Genomic DNA, 18,618 nt, shown 5'->3' on the forward strand with positions numbered 1-18,618 from the left:
GAAAGCTTACAGTGGCCTTAGCTTGAGACACTTGATGACTTGCACCTATATGATTGCATACATAGCATGCTCAGCCTGTTTTCTTAGTTCAGGATCCCCTGCCTAGGGAATGGTTTCACCCATAGTAGGTGGATCTTCCTGCCTTATCTAACATTGTCAAGATAATCTCCACAGACTTGGGCCACCTGTTGACAGTTAAAACTAACCATTATACTGAGCTTTTTAAATTGTCCATTATATTAGTCTGTTTGGGGGGGAAACTCTTTTAGTTAAAGAGTAGGATTATCTGTGATGTGCCTTTAGTTCTTAAAGTGTAATAATAAAATTAAACTTCTTGCATTCCTCAGTTATGGCTTTGTATTTTACCTTATGCTGTAAAAACATTTTAATTTCAGAGTCCATACTTTTTTGCTGAATTTTAGCTCATTAGTGTTTGTTCATGCAAAACATAAGTGGCAAACTTAAATTATATTTATTAGGCATTAGCAAAAACTATTATCCCTTTCTTTCTTCAGTCATTGGTTTTGATCAGCAAACTACCTTATATCCATTTTTTTCACACCGTACTCAAACAGATAGCACCAGAGTATTTTGAAAAAAATGAACCTTACTTGGAAGCAGGTAAGTTATATTACCTGAGTTATGTATTCTGTGTGTATGTATATTTGTTCATGTGTGCATATCCACATGTTTTCAGATGCATGTGTTTGCACAAGTGCGAATGTGTGAGCATGTTTGTGGAAGCCAATAGTCAATCTTTTGGGATATTCCTCAGGAGCCATTCACCTTAATTTTTGAGATAGGATCTCTTACTGAGACCTGGAACTTTCTAATTAGGTTAGTGTGACTGACCAGTGAGCCTCAGTGGGCACACTTCTCCTGCTTATATTACAACCATGAATCATCACCATGCCTGACTTTTTTTGTGAGTTCCGGGATCAAACTCAGTTCCTCATGTTTGTGCAGCAAGCACTTTACTGACTTTCCTCAGTCCATGTTATGTACTCTTTTAAAAAATATTTATTTTTTCATTCGCGCGTGTGTGTGTGTGTGTGTGTGTGTGTGTGTGTGTGTGTGTGTGTGTGTTAAATGTGTGCAGGTGTCCTTGGAGACCAGAAGTATCAACTCCCTTGGGCCTACAGTTATAAATGGTTGTGAGCTGCCTGACATGGGTTCTGGGAACCAAACTGTGGTCTTTTGGAAGAGCTGTTAGCACTCTTAACATTTGAACCATTCTTTCACACACACACACACACACACACACACACACACACACACACACACACACCATTAATGAAGAAGCTTTAATAAAGTGGAAGTTGATATCCTAAAGAATCAGAAGAGGATTTAAAAATTATACAATGTGAGAGAGAGAAAGAATTTTGGTCTGCCATCTTTACCTATAAATACCAAAAGTGCTATGTGGTCCTGTCTACTGTAACAACATAAATGATATTTGTTAGATTTAGGAATCAGGTTTTGAACTGATTATTCTTGGGGTACTATCAAACAGAAATTCTTAGGGTGCAATATTTTAGTAGTTAAAAAGTAAGTAAGAAAACTGCCCTTGAACCTAGTTGTCATCCAACAAGTTTTTCTTTTAAATAAACAGTTTTTATTGGGCTGGATAGATGGTTAGGAACACTGACTGCTCTTCCAGAGGACCTGGGTTCAGTTCCCAGCACCCACATGGCAGCTCACAGCTGTCTGTAACTCCAGTTTCAGGGGCGTTGACACCCTCAACAAGACATACATGAAAACAAAACACTACTGCACATAAAATAAATAAACAATTGTGTGTGTGTGTGTGCACTAATGCTCTGGTTCCTGAGGGGAAACCAGAGAGGGCATCAGATTCTTGGAGCTGGAGTTGCAGGTGGTTGTGAGTTTCCTGAAATTAGTGCCAAAAATCCAAACTTTTTTGCATGAGCAGGAAGTGCTCTTAACTGCTGAGCCATTTCTAGCTTCCATTCAGCAATTACCAATACATTTTATAGAACACAGTATTTCTAAAAGAAATATAAGACGTTATTTCATTACTTTTACTTTATCTGCTGTTGCTGCTAATATGTTTCTCCCATGTACAAAAAAAATCTCTAAATTGCAGTGCCCATTTTAAATATTTCAATTTTTCACTTACATTAAGAAAATATTTTGTTATATTTCCAGCTTGTAATGATGTTGATCGATGGCCAGCCCCAGTGCCAGGGAAAACATTGCATCTGCCTATCATGGGGGTATTAATGAAGGTAATGTCTTACCATCTCATTTGTTTGCCCTTTAAAGAACTCTGTAGAAAGCTCACATGTGGGTTTTGGTTTTTAACATCCTCTGACATTTAGTAGTATTGTTGCCTTTGTTGCTTTGTTATTGTTGTTGCTGTGAGGTGTTAGAGATACACCATAGTTTATCCTGCTTTACAGAATACTTCATACCACTCCAGGCCCCTCCAGTCAGGAACTGCACCTTGTAGAATTTGCACAGGAATGTTAAATTCTGCAGTATGGGTTGCAAGCAGAAGCAGAACACTTGTATTGAGTGTGAATTGCTGAAAATTAAGGTAAACTAGAAAAGCCATGGTTTTCAGGTATAAATGGTCTTCTAACATTTAATATCAGACCAAGTGTGTTTCTCTTGAAATATTCTCTGTTAGAGTGAGGTTTTTTTGCTTCCTCTTTTCATTATTTTTCTCTCTGTGTATTGGGGTTTAAAACCCAGGGTCTCACAAATGCTAGGCAAGTGCTTTGCTACTGAGCTACATCTCCAACCCATTGTTTGTATTTAAAGAATTTGAATTTCCTCTCAGATTTTGTACAGATGTACTCAGGTTCTTTGCAGTTCATATTTGTGACATTGGCTTTAGTCTTCACAGTATTCCTTCTTTGGACTTGCTTGTTTAGTATATGTATTCTCCCCCAACCCCTTTGGCAAATATAAAAAATTAACACTGATAGCACTGTGTTGAGGGTTCCCATTGTTTCCTGTGGGATTTGTACAACAATTTGGCAGGCTTGAGAGGGTGTGTTTAGGTGTGTGTATATTACAAAGCAGACTGGAAAGATAAGCAGGAAATCCTATGAGGTTGGTGTCCTTACTTTGTTTTTCAGCACATTTGCTTCTTGGTGTTTAGTGATCTCGTTTGTACACATGGAAACTTTTGTTCCCCTACTTCATCCTATAACTAAAAATGAATATATTTAGTTCTAAGATCCAGCATAAATATTTGGTACTTATAGCATCTTAGAAGTGCTGAGTGTGTCTTTTAGCAGCCAGATAGCATTTCTCATTCAGATACCTTGTCTCTTTGTCTTAAGGTACGAATTCCTACGTGTCATGACAAGCCTGGGACCACTCAGATGGTGCAGTTAACTCAACAGGTAGTATGATCTAAAATTATTACAGTGCAGTTTCAAGGCCTGTTATATATTTCTGAACATACTTAAATAACCATTATTATTATTTGTTTTTTTAGTTAATTGGTGATAAACTTTCTAACATTTCTTGGCTTTTGTTGTTGTTACTTCCTCAGTAGGTACTGGAGAACCTAGAGTTTATGTGAGGACAAAGGAACAGTAAATACTTGTAAAAGAGGTTTGATTCTAGAAAAGGTCTTCTCTTAGTAGCCAACAGACTCCTAATTTTAGAAGACTCAGTCAGAAGTATTGGGAACTTTTATTTTTCTGAAAGCAGTTTCTGTTTATCAGTTGGTTTGAATCTATTACAATTTCCTTGTTCTTTGAATAAATCTTGAGAGCAGCAGGAAAACTGATTGTGTTTGTTTCATATGTCTTCGTGTTAATGGTAGGCCAAATTGCAGTTGTGACCTGGTCTCACCTTGGGTTGGTTCTTACCCATGGTGCTCATATTCTTCTCTATCTTCTATATTAGGAGAGACTGGTAAGACCCATTCTTTTTCATGAAAAACACAGAATGGGGATCTCACTGTGCAGCCCTCTCTGGCTAGGAACTTGCTAGTGAGGCTGACCTTGACCTTGCATCAGCTCTTCTGCTTCTGCTTTTCATGCTTTTCAGTGCTGGTCATGTATCATAGTGTTTCACACTTGGTAGTCCCTGCACGAATCTGTGAGTTCAAGGCCAGCCTGAACTACATAGCGAGTTCCAGGACAGCCAAGCCTACACCATTAGACCCTGTCTTAAAAACAAAACTAAAAAAACACTTTCTGTAAAATTTAGTGATTCTTCCCTAATAAGCTTCTTTTCTTTTAATCCTTTAGGCAGATACACATACATCTATTATTTTACCTACTGTTCATGAGGTGGATCTTTTCAGGTAAAGATTAAAAAATTGTTAAATATTTTGTCTATTTACTTTGTGATAATTGTTATTATTTATGGAGAATGGAAATAAACCTAGAATAAAATACTCGTCTTATTTTAATGGTAAAGTCTAGTGTTCCATCCCAGCTGCATCTGATGAGATAGGAAAATGGAGACATACATTGGGTACTACATGGTTAAGACAAATAATTTTTGTTTCATTTAGTATGAGATGCTATTTTCATTTGTGGAGATGCTAGAAAAAATTGTTTTTTTTAAAGTTGAATTTTCAATTTTGTGGTGAAATTTCACAAGATGTGTACCCTAGTTTAAAAAATTTAAGTAAAGGAAAATAGAGAAACAACATCCTGTACAAAGACTTGCATGCAGAAAAATGCATATCATTATTTTATTCATGGGGAGTTTCACCCAGTCTGGGCCAGGGCCTATGCTCAGTAGTAGTTGGCCAACACAACTTGTATGCTTCTTTGTTGTTGTTTTTTAATCTTTTTGGGTTGTTGGAGAAAGGAAGAACATGAAGTTGGGTGGGTGAGTAGACTCTGGAAGGAGGGGAAAGAATGTGTTAAAAATATATTCTGCTGGGGTAAAGAGATGGCTTAGAGGTTAAGAGCACTGGGTGCCCTTACAGAGGACCCAGGTTTGTCTCCTGTAACTCCGGTCCCAGGACATCCGATGTCATCTTACGACCTTGTTGGGTACTAGACACATACCTGGTACATAAATACACACACAGGGAAAACACTCATATATAAAAATATATGAAGCTGAGTGGTGATGGCAATAACTAACCCTTTAATCCTAGCACCAGGGAGGCAGAGATAGGCAGATTTCTCTGAGTTTGAGGTCAGCCTGGTCTACAGAGTGAGTTCCAGGACAGTCAAGGCTACACAGAGAAACCCTGTCTCAAAGTAAATGAATAAACAAACGAATGAATGAATGAATGAATGAAAAATTTAAAAACATACTCTATAAAAATCTTTTAAAAAGCCAATTAAAAAGAAATGTTACTTTATTCATAGTAGCATGAAATAGGATACAACCCAAATGCCCATACACACAGAAAACCACTCAGCAATTGAATGAACCTTTGATAGATACAGTAGGATAACTGATTTTAAAGACATCATGCTATTACAGATGTCAGGCTTTTGTAAGCTACTTAATTGATAGTTTCATTTACATAATTTTGGCACAGTCAAAACTACAGGGCCAGAAACCCAATGAGAGGGATCTTGAGAATGAGGGAATTTTTTGAGATGGTAGAACTATTTCTGTATCTTTGGCAAGGCTCAATTTTGCTGTAAATAAAATATGAATAAGGCTTACAACTATGATTTTTAAAAGTTTTAACTTTGTATAAAAAGACAGTATAAAATAAAGTAATACTACAGAAAAAATTCATATAGAGTACATACTGTTGATTGTTTTGATGCTTGAGTCATTGAGGAATAAGTTGAAGAATTTGTATAAATTAACTCAGAATTCAGTTACTAGTTTTTTTTGTTTCCTATGTTTTTGTGGGTTGTTTGTTTTGATTTTTGATTTTTTGTTTGTTTGTTTGTTTGTTTTGTGTGGGGTTGTTGCTTTCATTTTGTTTTGTTGAAACACTATAGCCTTCCTGCTTCAGCTTCCCAAGTGCAAGGAGTATGTGTGCCATCATGCCTAGATGTACTAGAAAGTTTTTCTTTTGAACTTCAGAGAGTGTTAAATCTTTTTATTTTGGGAGAAGGAGAAGAAAAAGGAAATAAGAAAGAAAAATCTAAGCCATAAGTGCTGAAGAATGGCTCAGTGGTTTAGAGCATTTGTCACTCTTGCAGAGGACTCAGGTTTGATTCCTAGAGCCCACTTGTGGCTCACAACTATCCATGGCCCCAGTTCCAGGGACTTTGATGCCCTCTTTTTGGCCTCCATAGGTGCCACTCATGCATGTGGTGAACAGACATACATCCAGGCAAAAACATATAATCTATAATAGCATAAATAAATCTTTTTTTAAAAAAAACTAAGCCATGAAAAATAATCTCTGGCATAATATCTAAGGATCACATCAATGCTTCCCTATGACAGAACTGTGTGTACAGCTTTTCTGTTTCTTTCTTTGGTTTTTGGTTTTGGGAGACAGATTCTCCAGTAGCCTTGAATGGCCCCAAACTTACCATGTAGCTAAAGCTGGCCTTGGTCTTCTTCCCATCTTCACTTTCTAATTGCTGAGATTACCAGTGTTTGCACCATCCAGTCTCAAATTTTCATTTTATGTTTGTTAATGTAAGTGGCATTTGTTTTGTTTTGTTGAAATGATATTTTTACATTCATACTGAGAGAAAGGACGGAGATCTTCCAAGAACCTGAAACTGTAGAGATACAGTAGAGGGTAAGCTCATGTTCCTGTTTTCACTAGGCCAAACTTGTTCCCTATGTTACCCTCTATGGACTGGACCTTCGGTTTTAGTTTCCTCTGAATCACAGAAATAGTCCTCTTAGTTCTTAAATTGAAATAAGTATTAAAGGCTAGTTTCTGAAATAATTGAAAGAGACAAGCATTCTCTTACTACAGTCACTTCAAGTCAGGGACTATTTACCTGCTGTTACTAGAGATTATTCCTAGTAAAGAAAGAGGCACATAAGTCACTCTTCACACACACCCCCTACCCTACCCCTGTAATTTCAGAATGAAGCAGTTTGGCAAACCTATTGATAGAGTTGACAAAGCTATTAAACTGTCTTAGTGTCTGATAATACATACACATGTAATAGATACACAAACATAAATTTTTACATATGTACTTCTCTATCCATATATATTAAAAACTAACAAAGTCAAAATAAATGTTCTCAATTCCAATGCTATGTGACAGGGTTTATTTTGTTTACTTCTTTTACATGCTTGTGTTTCCTTTCCTTGAGAAATTCCCTTTTACAATTTTTAAAATGTATTTACTGATTTGATCAACCTCCATGCTAGTAAACAATTTACCATCTTCACTGTAATCCTGTCCCTTGTGCACATGCCTTTCTCCACTGGGAAGGTACTGTTTTGGGCGACTAGAACTTGTAAGAGGTGACTCCCAACTGATGGAAGTAAATCACTGGGAGTGAGTTAGAGCCTGTTCTCATTCACCACCTGAGATTCCAGCTTCCTGTTTTGTAGAAAAGTAATAAACCAGGCTTCTACCAGCTCCTACCCATAGGTGGAACCTCCAGCCATCATGCCTTCCCTGTCATAATGGACTCTATTTCTTTTGCTGTGAAACTTCATAAATCTAAAGTTGCTTATATTAGGTGCTTTTACATACACACACATCATGACAAGCTCCCTTGGTCCACTCTAGCTCTGATACTACACAGTAGGACACTCTTCTGGTTTGTGAGCTCATTTGTATGTCCTAGGCTTTGGACTCCAAACCAGATACCCATCCCAGTACCATATACCCATCCTCTTCACCACAGCTGAGTCCCACCAGCTTCATGGACCATCACCTCCACACACACAACCAGGCTTTTCTGGCAGAGATGCCTACTGTCTTCTGCTTTAGATTTGAGACCCTTAGGGAGGAAAAGGAATAGCTTTTTGCCTTATCCTTCAGCCATTTTGAAGAGAGATTTTACTTTGCAATTTTTTTTGTTAAGTTAACCTGTCTATTTTTTAATCTCATAAATTTGTCTTATGCTTTTTTTACTTACATGTCCTTTTTTTTTTGTTTTTTGTTTATTTTGGTTTGGGGGGAATGTTTGTGCTTTTAACTAGTGAGATTGGTTATGATGTTTAGAAATAGTTTTTTCTCTTCTCTAATCTGCTAGGGAAAAATTGTCACCAAACAAGGAAGAAAACTAAATAAATAAAAGTTACCAAATGTTGAGACTTAAACACACTAGTGGAATTATGTCCTCATAGCCCACACTAACTCCAGGGCTTCTGTGGAAATACGCAGTCTTTCTTTGGAAGAGAATTTGTCCACTAATTAATTCCTTTGTCACGTAGAGGTCTCCTGTTTTTTGTTGTCATCATTCTTTTTATCAGAAGCTTTGCTCTTGGGCTGGTACAGAAACAGAATCAGTCACTGATGAACTTCTTGTTCCATGCTTTCTTTCTGCCACACTTGACTTCTTCTTCTTTTTAATTATTGACTTTTTTCTTTGTAGAATGTTCATCTGTGTGTGTTCATTGAACCCAGGGCTTTGCACTGTGTAAAGCACATGCTCTGTGCAGAACTGTGCCCCCACTTAGCACTGAGCTGTAGGTTATGGATATTTAGTGAGCATCCCCTTGGAAGATTATTTTGTTTCCTTCAAAATACTTAGAATGGAAATTCAAGTATAACAAAGGATTGCTAACAGAATAGGCCTGTCATGTTAACACAGTTTGATGACATGCTTTTATTGTTTATCATCTGTTCTGTGTTGTGTTGCATCTAATTTTATAAAAAATTAGAGTAAGTCAAAGTGGTACATTGGTTGGTTTTGCTTTGTTTTTTCCTTTTATTTCTTTTCCTTTTTGAGATAGGCCTTGGGCTCACTATCTGAGGATGGTCTTCTTCTGATCCTTCTGCTTCTCCCTTTCAAGTATTACAAGAGTGTATCTCACACCTGGCTCTGTGTGTGTGTGTGTGGGGCATTTCTTTGTATTACCATATTCTTAGTTAATTTTACAGGTCAAGTTGTCAGTAGCAGGAAAAATTTGTATCAATGTGAAATTCTTAGAATGATTGTTTGGGAATTAGAAAAGCAACTTTGGATAAATAATTAAGTATTCCTACTGTGTAAACGCTTTGTAGGTGTTTCTGCCCAGTTTTCCTTCATAGTCAGATGCTGTGGGAGTTGGTGCTATTGGGAGAGCCCCTTGTGGTTATGGCCCCATCACCATCAGAGTCTTCAGAAACTGTACTGGCTCTTGTTAAGTGAGTATATTGGGTTCTTGATGCTGGTACTTTCAGTATTTCTGGCCTGAGGTGTTTCCCCACTCATTACATTAATCCATGCAACAGCTTTCTCAGAATGCATCAAAAGATAGACAGGTTCACTTAGAGTTGGAACCATGTTTCTGCTGCATCGAATAACACACACACACACACACACTCACACTCACACTCGTTCATTTACATGAAGTTGGAACTTTAGATAGAGTCCAAATAATATTAGTCATCAGTGCTTACCTAAAGGCATTATTGGAATAATTTGTCTACTGGGTATATATTAACTATATGAATGTCTAATGACTGTCTTAATTTGTGTGTCTTCCTGTTCCACAGCTCTATTTCTCCATTAAAGTACTATAGTGATTTTCGACCTTACTTCACTATTCATGATAGTGAATTCAAAGAATATACTACCCGTACTCAAGCTCCGTGAGTAAACACAATAACTTTTGTTTATTAAGTATTACCTTTATTTCCAAAATTTTATAGAATTGTATAATAAATTTTGTTGTGTAATAAATTCTTAATTTAAAATTTTGATTTCATGACAAATTGATTTTATAAAAGGTTTGGGGAGATATTGGTAATAATTTAAGATTTGAAGAGTTAGTAACTTACTTTCTTTAAGAGATTTTATTTAGTAGACTCTGTGTTATTAACAATTACCCAACTTTATCTCAGATATTTTCCTTTGATTATGAAAAATTCTTCTGATCTGTGGAAGGGAAAAATGATTGTATTCTTTCCATTTTAGCTCCTGTTTTATAATTGTTTATCTTCATTTCTTAGCTAAAGTTTTAGAAGAACAAAAATAATTTCTGTTCACTTTCTTCTTGATTTTCTGTGAATGTCACAGTATTTGTTGCAGGCAAACTTCCTGTTCAGGGTTTTGTTTGTTTGTTGTTTGCTTTTTGAGAGAGAGTCTCTCTGTGTATCCCTGGCTGCCCTGGAACTCACTATGTAGACCAGACTAGCCTCAATCCCATAGAAATCCACCTGCCTCTGCTTCCCAATTGCTGGAATTAAAGGCATGCTTTTTTTTTTTTTTTTTTTGATAGGATCTCTTTTTTTTAAATCTATTTTTATTTTATGTGTATGTTTCGTTTGCACTGATGTCTATACACCATGTGCTTGCACTGCTCATGGAGACTTGAAGGCATCAGACACCCTGGAACTGGAGTTACAAAATGGTTGTGAGCTGCCATGTGGGTGCTAGGAACTGAACCTGAGTACTCTGAAAGAGTAGACAGTGTTCTTAACTTCTGAGCTGTCTCTTCAAACCCCAAGCTAAATTCTTAATATTCATCAACATTTTTTATTCTCATTGCTTGAACAAGAACTCCATTGCCCTAGTGTATTGAGACAGACTCTCATGTAATGTAGGCTGACCTTGGATTTCTGAGCCTCCTGGTGCTACATTCCAACCATGAGGATGGCAGATGTTACATTTTTAAGATAGAATTTCTATAAATAGCCCAGACTGGCCTTGAACTTTTGATCCTTCTGCCTCAGCCTCCCATAGGATTGAAGTCCTACTTCACACTTACCTTCAGAGTATCTTAATCCTTGATCCTTCTGTCTCCTGGCTGTCTGGTAGTAGATTTTATTCTTTTGTGTAGACTTTTTTCTCTGCTATTCTCTTAAATGTTGATGTCCTCAAAGATTGTCTTCTGGGTTCTTTTTTCAGACAGATCATTTTCTGTTTAACGTTAACAGCACCCATGGTCTCTGTTAAGACCCTATACTAAGGCTGAGGAGGTGGCTAAGCAGGTAAAAGCACTTGCCATGCAAACTGTCAATTGATGCTCAAGCCCTAAAACCCATGTACACAAGTGGATACAGTGGCATACATTTGTAGTCTAAGCTCTTCTACAGTTAGATGGGAGGCAGAGGCAGGAGAAACCCCTGGAAGCTTGTGGGCCAGCCAGCCTGGAGTATGTATTACATCAGCAGAAACAGTGAAAGACCCTGCTTCAGGAAGGTGGAAGGAGAGAGCCAACTCCTGAAAATTGTCTTCTGATACCATCCCTACCCCAGCATGCCATGGTACAAGAGTATGTTTGTTTCTCTCCCTCTCCCTGTTTCTCTTCCTGCCTGTCTGTCTGTCTGTCTGTCATCTTGTGCTCTCTATTAGGCTCACTTTTTTTTAATTAATTATAATTAATTTAAAGACTCTATATTAACTTGTCATAGTAGTTCACTCCTGTAATCTTAGTACTTGAGAGATTGGAGCAGGAAGCCTGAGTTGAGTTCAAGGTCAATCTTGCCTAATTACAGAATAAAAACTTCAAAGACCCTATACTAATGACTGAAATATATCTTTGTATCAGCACCCATACCTATATGTTATTGGTAGTATAGAATGTTATACCTGTATGTCCTTTCTTTTTGAGATGGGATCTCAATCCCCAGCACTGTTGGGCTAGACCTCTCCTTATACATCAGGATGTCTTTGAACTTGATAATGTAGTTTAGGTTGATCTTGAACTGGTCCCCCTGCCTTTGCCTCTCAAGAGCTGGGATTATAGGCATATACCACCATGCCCATTTCACACCCATATTCTTAATGCATCTGAAACTAAGCATGTTTAACTGATTTCCTTTTTTTTTTGTTCTAATCTCCTATTACTTTCTTGATAAATGGTATTAGTTTTGACTTAGTTACCAAAATCATAGTATTAAAGTCTTCTTAACAACTCTTAACTAAATTCTGTCAGTTCATCGCTAAAACATCTCTCAACCTATTTATTATCTTTTTTCCATAGTCCCTTCTTTAAACTCTAGTTTTTCCTCTGTCCACTGCTGCTTTTCCCCCAAGTTTCCCTTCCTTACAGAGTATCCTCAAGCCACACCTACAGTGATCTATAACCTTTATGTGGCATACCTCCACTTGATTCTTTGTGACTTCTCTTTGCTTACAAGATAAGATTAGCTGGGCAGTGGTGGTACACACCTTTAATCCCAGCACAGATGCAGGATGATCCCTCTGAGTTTGAGGCCAGTCTGTGAACAGAGCAAGTTTCAGGACAGCCAGACTATACAAAGAACGCTGTCTTGAAAAATCAAACCAACCAACCAAGCAAACAAAACCCAAGATAACATATTAACTGTACATGCTTGGTGCTGTCCTTGACTGTTCTGTTCTCCTCCCCATTCTGCTCAGGAGTGCTGAAGCACCTGTGATTATGTGTGTGGTTCTGGGTAAACACTGACCTGTCCTGGCTGCTTGGCGTGTACTATTCTGCCTTGCCCTCATCTCTTTTCTCACTTGACAAAAACTATCCACCTTTCTTTCATGTCTTCTCTGTGTCATGTCTTTGGTGAGTCTGTCATTTAAGACCCTGGCAGACTACAGCTTCTCCTTGTAGTTATTGTGCATTTCATTCTGATTTTGTTCTTCAGGGGCTTTTATTGTTGTCACCATGATTGAGTGTGTATACATTTATATCTATATGCTGTTTTAAGGATCATGTTTTTGTGGGGCTGGGGAGTTGGTTCACAGTTAAAAGTACTGACTGCTCTCCTAGAGGTCCCAGGTCTGATTCCTAGCATCCACATGGTGGTTCACAACCATCCCTAACTCCAGTTCCAAGGGATCTGATGCCCTCTTCTGACCTTCTAGGGTACCAAGTATACATGTGATGCACAGACATACATGTAGGCAAAACACTCATGAATAAAATAAAATGAATAAATGTAAAAATAATCATATATTTTTATCTACATGTGTCTGATACTGAATATGTTGCCTATTATGTTGATATGTAATAAACCAAGTAAGGGAATGGTATTCTATCTATATATTGCTCACTCAGAAACTGTTGCTTTTTCTTCTGTAATTTAACATTCTTTTAAATTTTTTGCTTTGCACCCTTTTTTGGTCTCATTTTTAATCCAGGCCCTCAGTCATCTTAGGAGTAACCAACCCCTTTTTTGCTAAAACACTACAGCACTGGCCACACATTATTCGAATAGGAGATCTTAAACCTGCAGGTAATAATGTCTACTTGGTGTTCACAGTGTGTGATGGGACTAAGCACTTACTTGTGTCTCCCCTTGTGTTCTCTGGTGCTGTTTATATTACTGGTAACATTGTTGGAGGCAGCCTAGACAAGTGTCTTTGGAGGAGAGTCACAGCTTCTCACTAAAGTGGGCATACGCCCCAGCTGAAAAGCATTTTTATGAAGCCCAAGGAAATTAAGGTTTTTATCTTTTAAGCCAGATGCAATATGTAATTCTACTATGCTTGAGTAAAGTTTTATAGGAAACTAAAATGATAGCCTGATGTCAAAATTCCAATGTATGATTCTAGCTAGTACTTTAGAGACTGAGGCAGGAGGATTGTGAATTCAAGGCCAGCCTGGGCTACATAGTTTAGGCCAGCATGTGCTACAGACTGGAAACCTCCTCCCAAACCAAGGAAGGAAAGGCCAGGCAGTGGTGGTGCATCGTCTCTAATAATTAGCACTCAGGAGGCAGAGGCATGCAGATCTCCAAGTTGGAGGCCAGTCTGATCTACAGAGTGAGTTCTAGGATACCCATGGCTACACACAGAAACCCTGTCTCAAAAACAACAACAAAAAGCTAGAATTATTCTAGATTTGGTATGGAAGTCTTAGGTAGATCTTAAGGCAAATGTGTTTAGCCTTGTGCATTGTATTGATGAAGGGAGTCCTCCCAGGTTGTGCTTCCCCTGAGAAAGACATACAGTGTTTGTCTTATTGTGTCGGTTACATGAATAAATGCATTCTGAGATTGAATGTTTAATTTAAATGCCAATTTAATGATACTCCCTAACATTGCCATGCTCCTGTCAGTCCATTAGTTTGTTGAAAGGTACAGAGAACAGCAGGTACACTACTCACAAAAGACGTGGGAGATTTTTAAAATTTTTTTATCTTTATGCTTATCTTTTTTTTTTTTTTTAACTAATCTAGATTTTGATTGACTGTAATCAGTACATTGCTCTTTATTTTATTTTATTTTTTTTTCCCCTATGGGGGGAAAATTCCCTTAGGGATGGAGGTAGGAAACTTTTTCCAGAAACCATTATTGACATAGTATGAACTAATAAACTTGTTTTAAAAATCACCATAGGGGAGCTGGGCATGGTGGCAATGTCTTTAATGCCAGCACCCCAGCACTTGGGAGGCAGAGCCAAGCAATCTCTATGAGTTGTAGGCCAACCTGAATTTTTAACAAGTTCTCATTGTGAGACTTTGTCTGAAAAGAAGGCAGGGGCCCCTGGATGTTGGTCTCTTATCAGAAATGCTTTGTAAATTTCCCACCATTTTGTGGACTGCCTTTTTTAGTTTTGATGAAGTTCATTATACCTATTTTTCCTTTATTTCTTGTGGATTTGGAACCATATTCATGAAATCAGATATTCTCTATAAATCATGAATGTCTAGAATATGTCTTAGGACATTGTTTGGCTTCTTGAACTGAAAACCAGACCTACACATATGCTACACAAGTTGTGCAGCATAATACCCTGATGGGGATTCTGACTTTGAAAACTCAAAACGACAGCATCTATACAATTATAGAAAAAGCATATGCGGTGGGCCCCATAGGTAAGGCATGGCAAAACTGAGTTTGTCTCTTGGGCTCATAAGTTTATAATTATTCTAGAAATGTGTGTTTGGTTTAACACTGCAAGGGAATTAGTTCCAGTGCAGAGAGGTCTTTCTTTTTGTATTTTACCTACTCAGACTATTCACTTTGTATTAATGGAAAATAAAACCTAAGAATAATGTCTACTAAAGAAAAAACAAACTGTACTAGTTTATATTGGCTTTAATTAGAAACCAATCATTTCTAATGAGAAAGTGGATTTGGTGATTTCACAACAGGACAGATGAATTTGCTCTATGTCAAGATTTTATGTGCAAACATGCAAAGGTGCATTAAGATGACTCTACTAATGTTAAGCCCCTCTTGTTTGTCTGTTATTCACATCAGACACTGAATAACTCTTTTAGTATTTATAATCATAGAACTGCAGTTTGTTTCCTCACATTTGTGACCTTTTGTCAGAGCTTCCTGGCATCTATTCTATGCTTTTAAAACAATTGTTTCAGAATCAAACAATGTGTTTGATTAAGTCCACCTGCCTTTCCTCCCACTAATGACTAGGATTGGAGCTCAGAGTGAAGCCTGCAGTACTGGTGTGTTTTTGTGTTTTGTGATGAAGCACTTAGTGACTATAAGAAATATGAAACTTACTGCTAAATTATTTCCCTCCCCAGCATAGTTTTTGTTGCACAAAGAAAACATTTTAGCCATACACATGAGTCCTATAGCATGTATTATCTGAGAATAGTATAATGCTAAAGTTGAGCATGCCAGGCAAATATAGTTCTGTCACTAAGTTATATCCTCAGCCCAGTTTATAATAATTTTGTATGTTTTTTTTTTTTTCCAGGTGAAATTCCTAAACAAGTTAAAGTAAAAAAATTGAAGAACCTAAAAACTCTGGATTCTAAACCTGGTATTGATATTTATTAATGATTTTTATTTTGTATATATTTTTGAATGTCTGCATGAAAATGTCATAGTGCATGTGTGAAGGTAAGAGGACAGTGTTTGGGAGTCATTTTTCTCCTTCCAACATGGATTCCAGGGATGGATGGAACTCTTGTAGTGAGGCTTGCATAGCAAATACTTTTCCCAGCTAAGTCATCCTGCTGGCCCAGACTTTTGTTAACTTTAAGTATGTACTCATTTAGGTTGTTGGGTTTTCTTTTTCTTTTCTTTTCTTAGGAGTTTATACTTCTTACAAGCCATATCTAAACAGAGATGAGGAGATCATAAAACAACTCCAGAAGGTAAATACTTGCTCATATTTTTGATTTAATTCTCCTTGTTGTAACGTTTAGCTAGACAATGTGTGGCACTTTTTTTTTTTAATATAGTAGTGTAAAGTAGAACCTCAAGTCATAAAAAACAATAACCGTTGGTTGAACCAGGGTCTAATGCATGCTAGGCAAGTGCTTTACCTTTGAGGCATATCCTTAGCCTGGAATCTCACCTGGCTGGCCTAGAACTCATTATGAAGACCTCCTGCTTCTGCATTATAGGTATGTGCCATCATGCCTTGGCTTGGATTCTCTTTGAAAAATTAAAAAAAAAATCTGTGTGACATTGCCTTTAGAGGGATACTCCCTTAGCCTAGGGGCAGGAGGGAGGGCCTAGACCCTATTCCAAATGACTTGACGATTTTGATGATCCCTTCTGGACTGCATCACCCTCCCTGTGGAGTGAGGGGGGATAGAATGGGAGGGAGGGAGAGGGAACTGGGATCGATATATAAAATAAGAAAAAATAATAAATATATTTAAAGAATCTGTGTGTATGATGGTGCATGTGTGATGGTATATGATGATGGTGTGTGTGTGTGTGTGTGTGTGTGTGTGTGTGATGGTGGGGGTTCAGGAAAACATTGTACCGTAGAGCTGATTCTCTCTTTACATCTTTTATGTGAGTGTGAGTTCCAGGGAAAATGCCTTTATTCATTGAGCCATCTTGCTAGTCCTAAATCACTTTTGGTTTATGCACTCCTCAGCCCTTAAACCCAAGCTTTAGGGCTGGATATTGTAGCTCATACCTGTAATACTAGCACTAGGAAACCGAGACAGGATGATCTTAAGTTCTAGAAAAACCTGGCTAAATAGTGAGTACTTGTCTCAAAAATAAATAGAACTGGCAAGAAAGTTCAACAGGTAAAGGTGTTGGCTGCCAAGCTGAATTTAATCTCTGGGACCCATATGATGTAAGGAGAGAGGAGAAAACTAACCCCTACAAGTTGCCCTTCACACATTTTGCTATGGTACATATGTGCCACTTCCTACCTCCCCAGTCATACACACATACCGCTATATACAAAATAAATGCATAAACCTGAATTCAATCCCAGGATCCACGTGGAGAATGAGAGATCTAACTCCTACAAATGATCCTCTGATACATACAAGAACGCCTTGGTACACATGTGCACATGCACACATATACACAAATAAGTGTAATAAAACTTTTAAAATTAAAAATATTAAAAGATTAGGAGGTGCAGAGATGGCTTCGTTGGTAAGGTGCACACACATAATCAAGACACCAGTGCAGCAGTAGTCATGTACTTAACTATTGGTTCTGTATCTATAGAAAAACAGCAGTCATTCTGGAAACTTAGGTGCTATTGACACTTTATAGCAATGTCTAACAGTAAGAATATATTTTAAAGATGTCTGTAGTGTTAATACAGCATATGCAAAATAAAGATTATTTTCACTGGGAACCAATGCTCTTAAGTATGGAATAAATGGTATTCATAGACATACAGGGTATCAAATCAAATTTATATTTAAGTGATAAAAGCAAATTATATGTATCAGTATAGTACTATGATATTTTGATCTATGTATACATTGTGTAATGTTTAAATCTGGTTAAAGATACCTATTTCTTCAAATGTTTATCATCACTTTGTGGTGAAACATTTAAAATCCTATGTTTTTTGAGATATTTAGTACTTAAGTGTTCTATGGTCACTATACTGTACAATAGCACAGCTTGCTCCTATCCAACTGTAACTTAACTGCAGTTACAGGTCAGCCTTTCCTCCCCATCCTGACTCCCTAGCCTCCAGCTAAAATGTCCTTTTACAGAGTTTACAAAATAAACTTCTAATTAAGTTACTTCAGTATAACAGTCTAGGGGTTTTTTGTTTGTTTTGTTTGTTTGTTTGTTTTCTTGGTTGGTTGGTATTAAATTTAAATGCCTATTTACAAAGCAGTTGGATTTGCTCATTTTTCTGATGTTCCCTAATACTAACATACAAGTGTCTGTTTTCTACTTTCCAGGGTGTGCAGCAGAAACGTCCTTCTGAGGCTCAAAGTGTTATTCTCAGACGCTATTTTTTAGAACTGACACAAAGTTTCATCATTCCATTAGTAAGTTATTAATATTAATGATTTGCTGAGAAGTCATTTGATCCTCAGTTTGCTTGTCCATGTGTGGCTGATTCTAGGGTCCCTAAATACTTTTCAAGTTTGTTGTGTTTTTTTTTATTTTTATTAAAAGACCTTTAGATACATTTCAGGCACTAGGTTTAAAGGAGAAAGAATAGCACTCAGAAAGATATCCCTAAGAACATGGCTGCCTAAGCATGGCAACAATAGGCATGCTCACATAAAAGGGAAAAGTTCATGAGGCCTCTACCTTAGACAGAAACTATAGCAACTCAGGGAGGTTGAGAGTGGGAGAAAGTCTTTCCCAGGGAGTCAGCCCTGAAAACACACAAACAAATAACATATAGGCAGAATAGATTATGATTATGTATATGAGAGAGAGAGGAAGTGTGTGTATGTAAGGGTTTTATTACTGGGAAGAGACTACATGACCATGGCAA

The 18,618-nt window shown here is 37.3% G+C and overlaps 1 protein-coding gene across 1 annotated transcript in view; it reads left to right on the forward strand.

Annotated features, from left to right (window-relative positions):
* The window catches only part of Dennd6a (DENN domain containing 6A), a 44,815-nt gene that overhangs the window by 19,308 nt on the left and 6,889 nt on the right, over nt 1-18,618 (forward strand). The window contains exons 6-15 of the mRNA XM_051176734.1: nt 516-621; nt 2,170-2,249; nt 3,315-3,377; nt 4,236-4,291; nt 9,072-9,194; nt 9,546-9,641; nt 13,111-13,205; nt 15,640-15,705; nt 15,978-16,042; nt 18,071-18,160. Coding sequence (XP_051032691.1) covers nt 516-621; nt 2,170-2,249; nt 3,315-3,377; nt 4,236-4,291; nt 9,072-9,194; nt 9,546-9,641; nt 13,111-13,205; nt 15,640-15,705; nt 15,978-16,042; nt 18,071-18,160 — 840 coding nt within the window. The remainder of the gene's footprint in view (nt 1-515; nt 622-2,169; nt 2,250-3,314; nt 3,378-4,235; nt 4,292-9,071; nt 9,195-9,545; nt 9,642-13,110; nt 13,206-15,639; nt 15,706-15,977; nt 16,043-18,070; nt 18,161-18,618) is intronic.

This window comes from Phodopus roborovskii, unplaced genomic scaffold (genome assembly GCF_943737965.1).
Source record: "Phodopus roborovskii unplaced genomic scaffold, PHOROB, whole genome shotgun sequence".
NCBI lineage: Eukaryota > Metazoa > Chordata > Mammalia > Rodentia > Cricetidae > Phodopus > Phodopus roborovskii.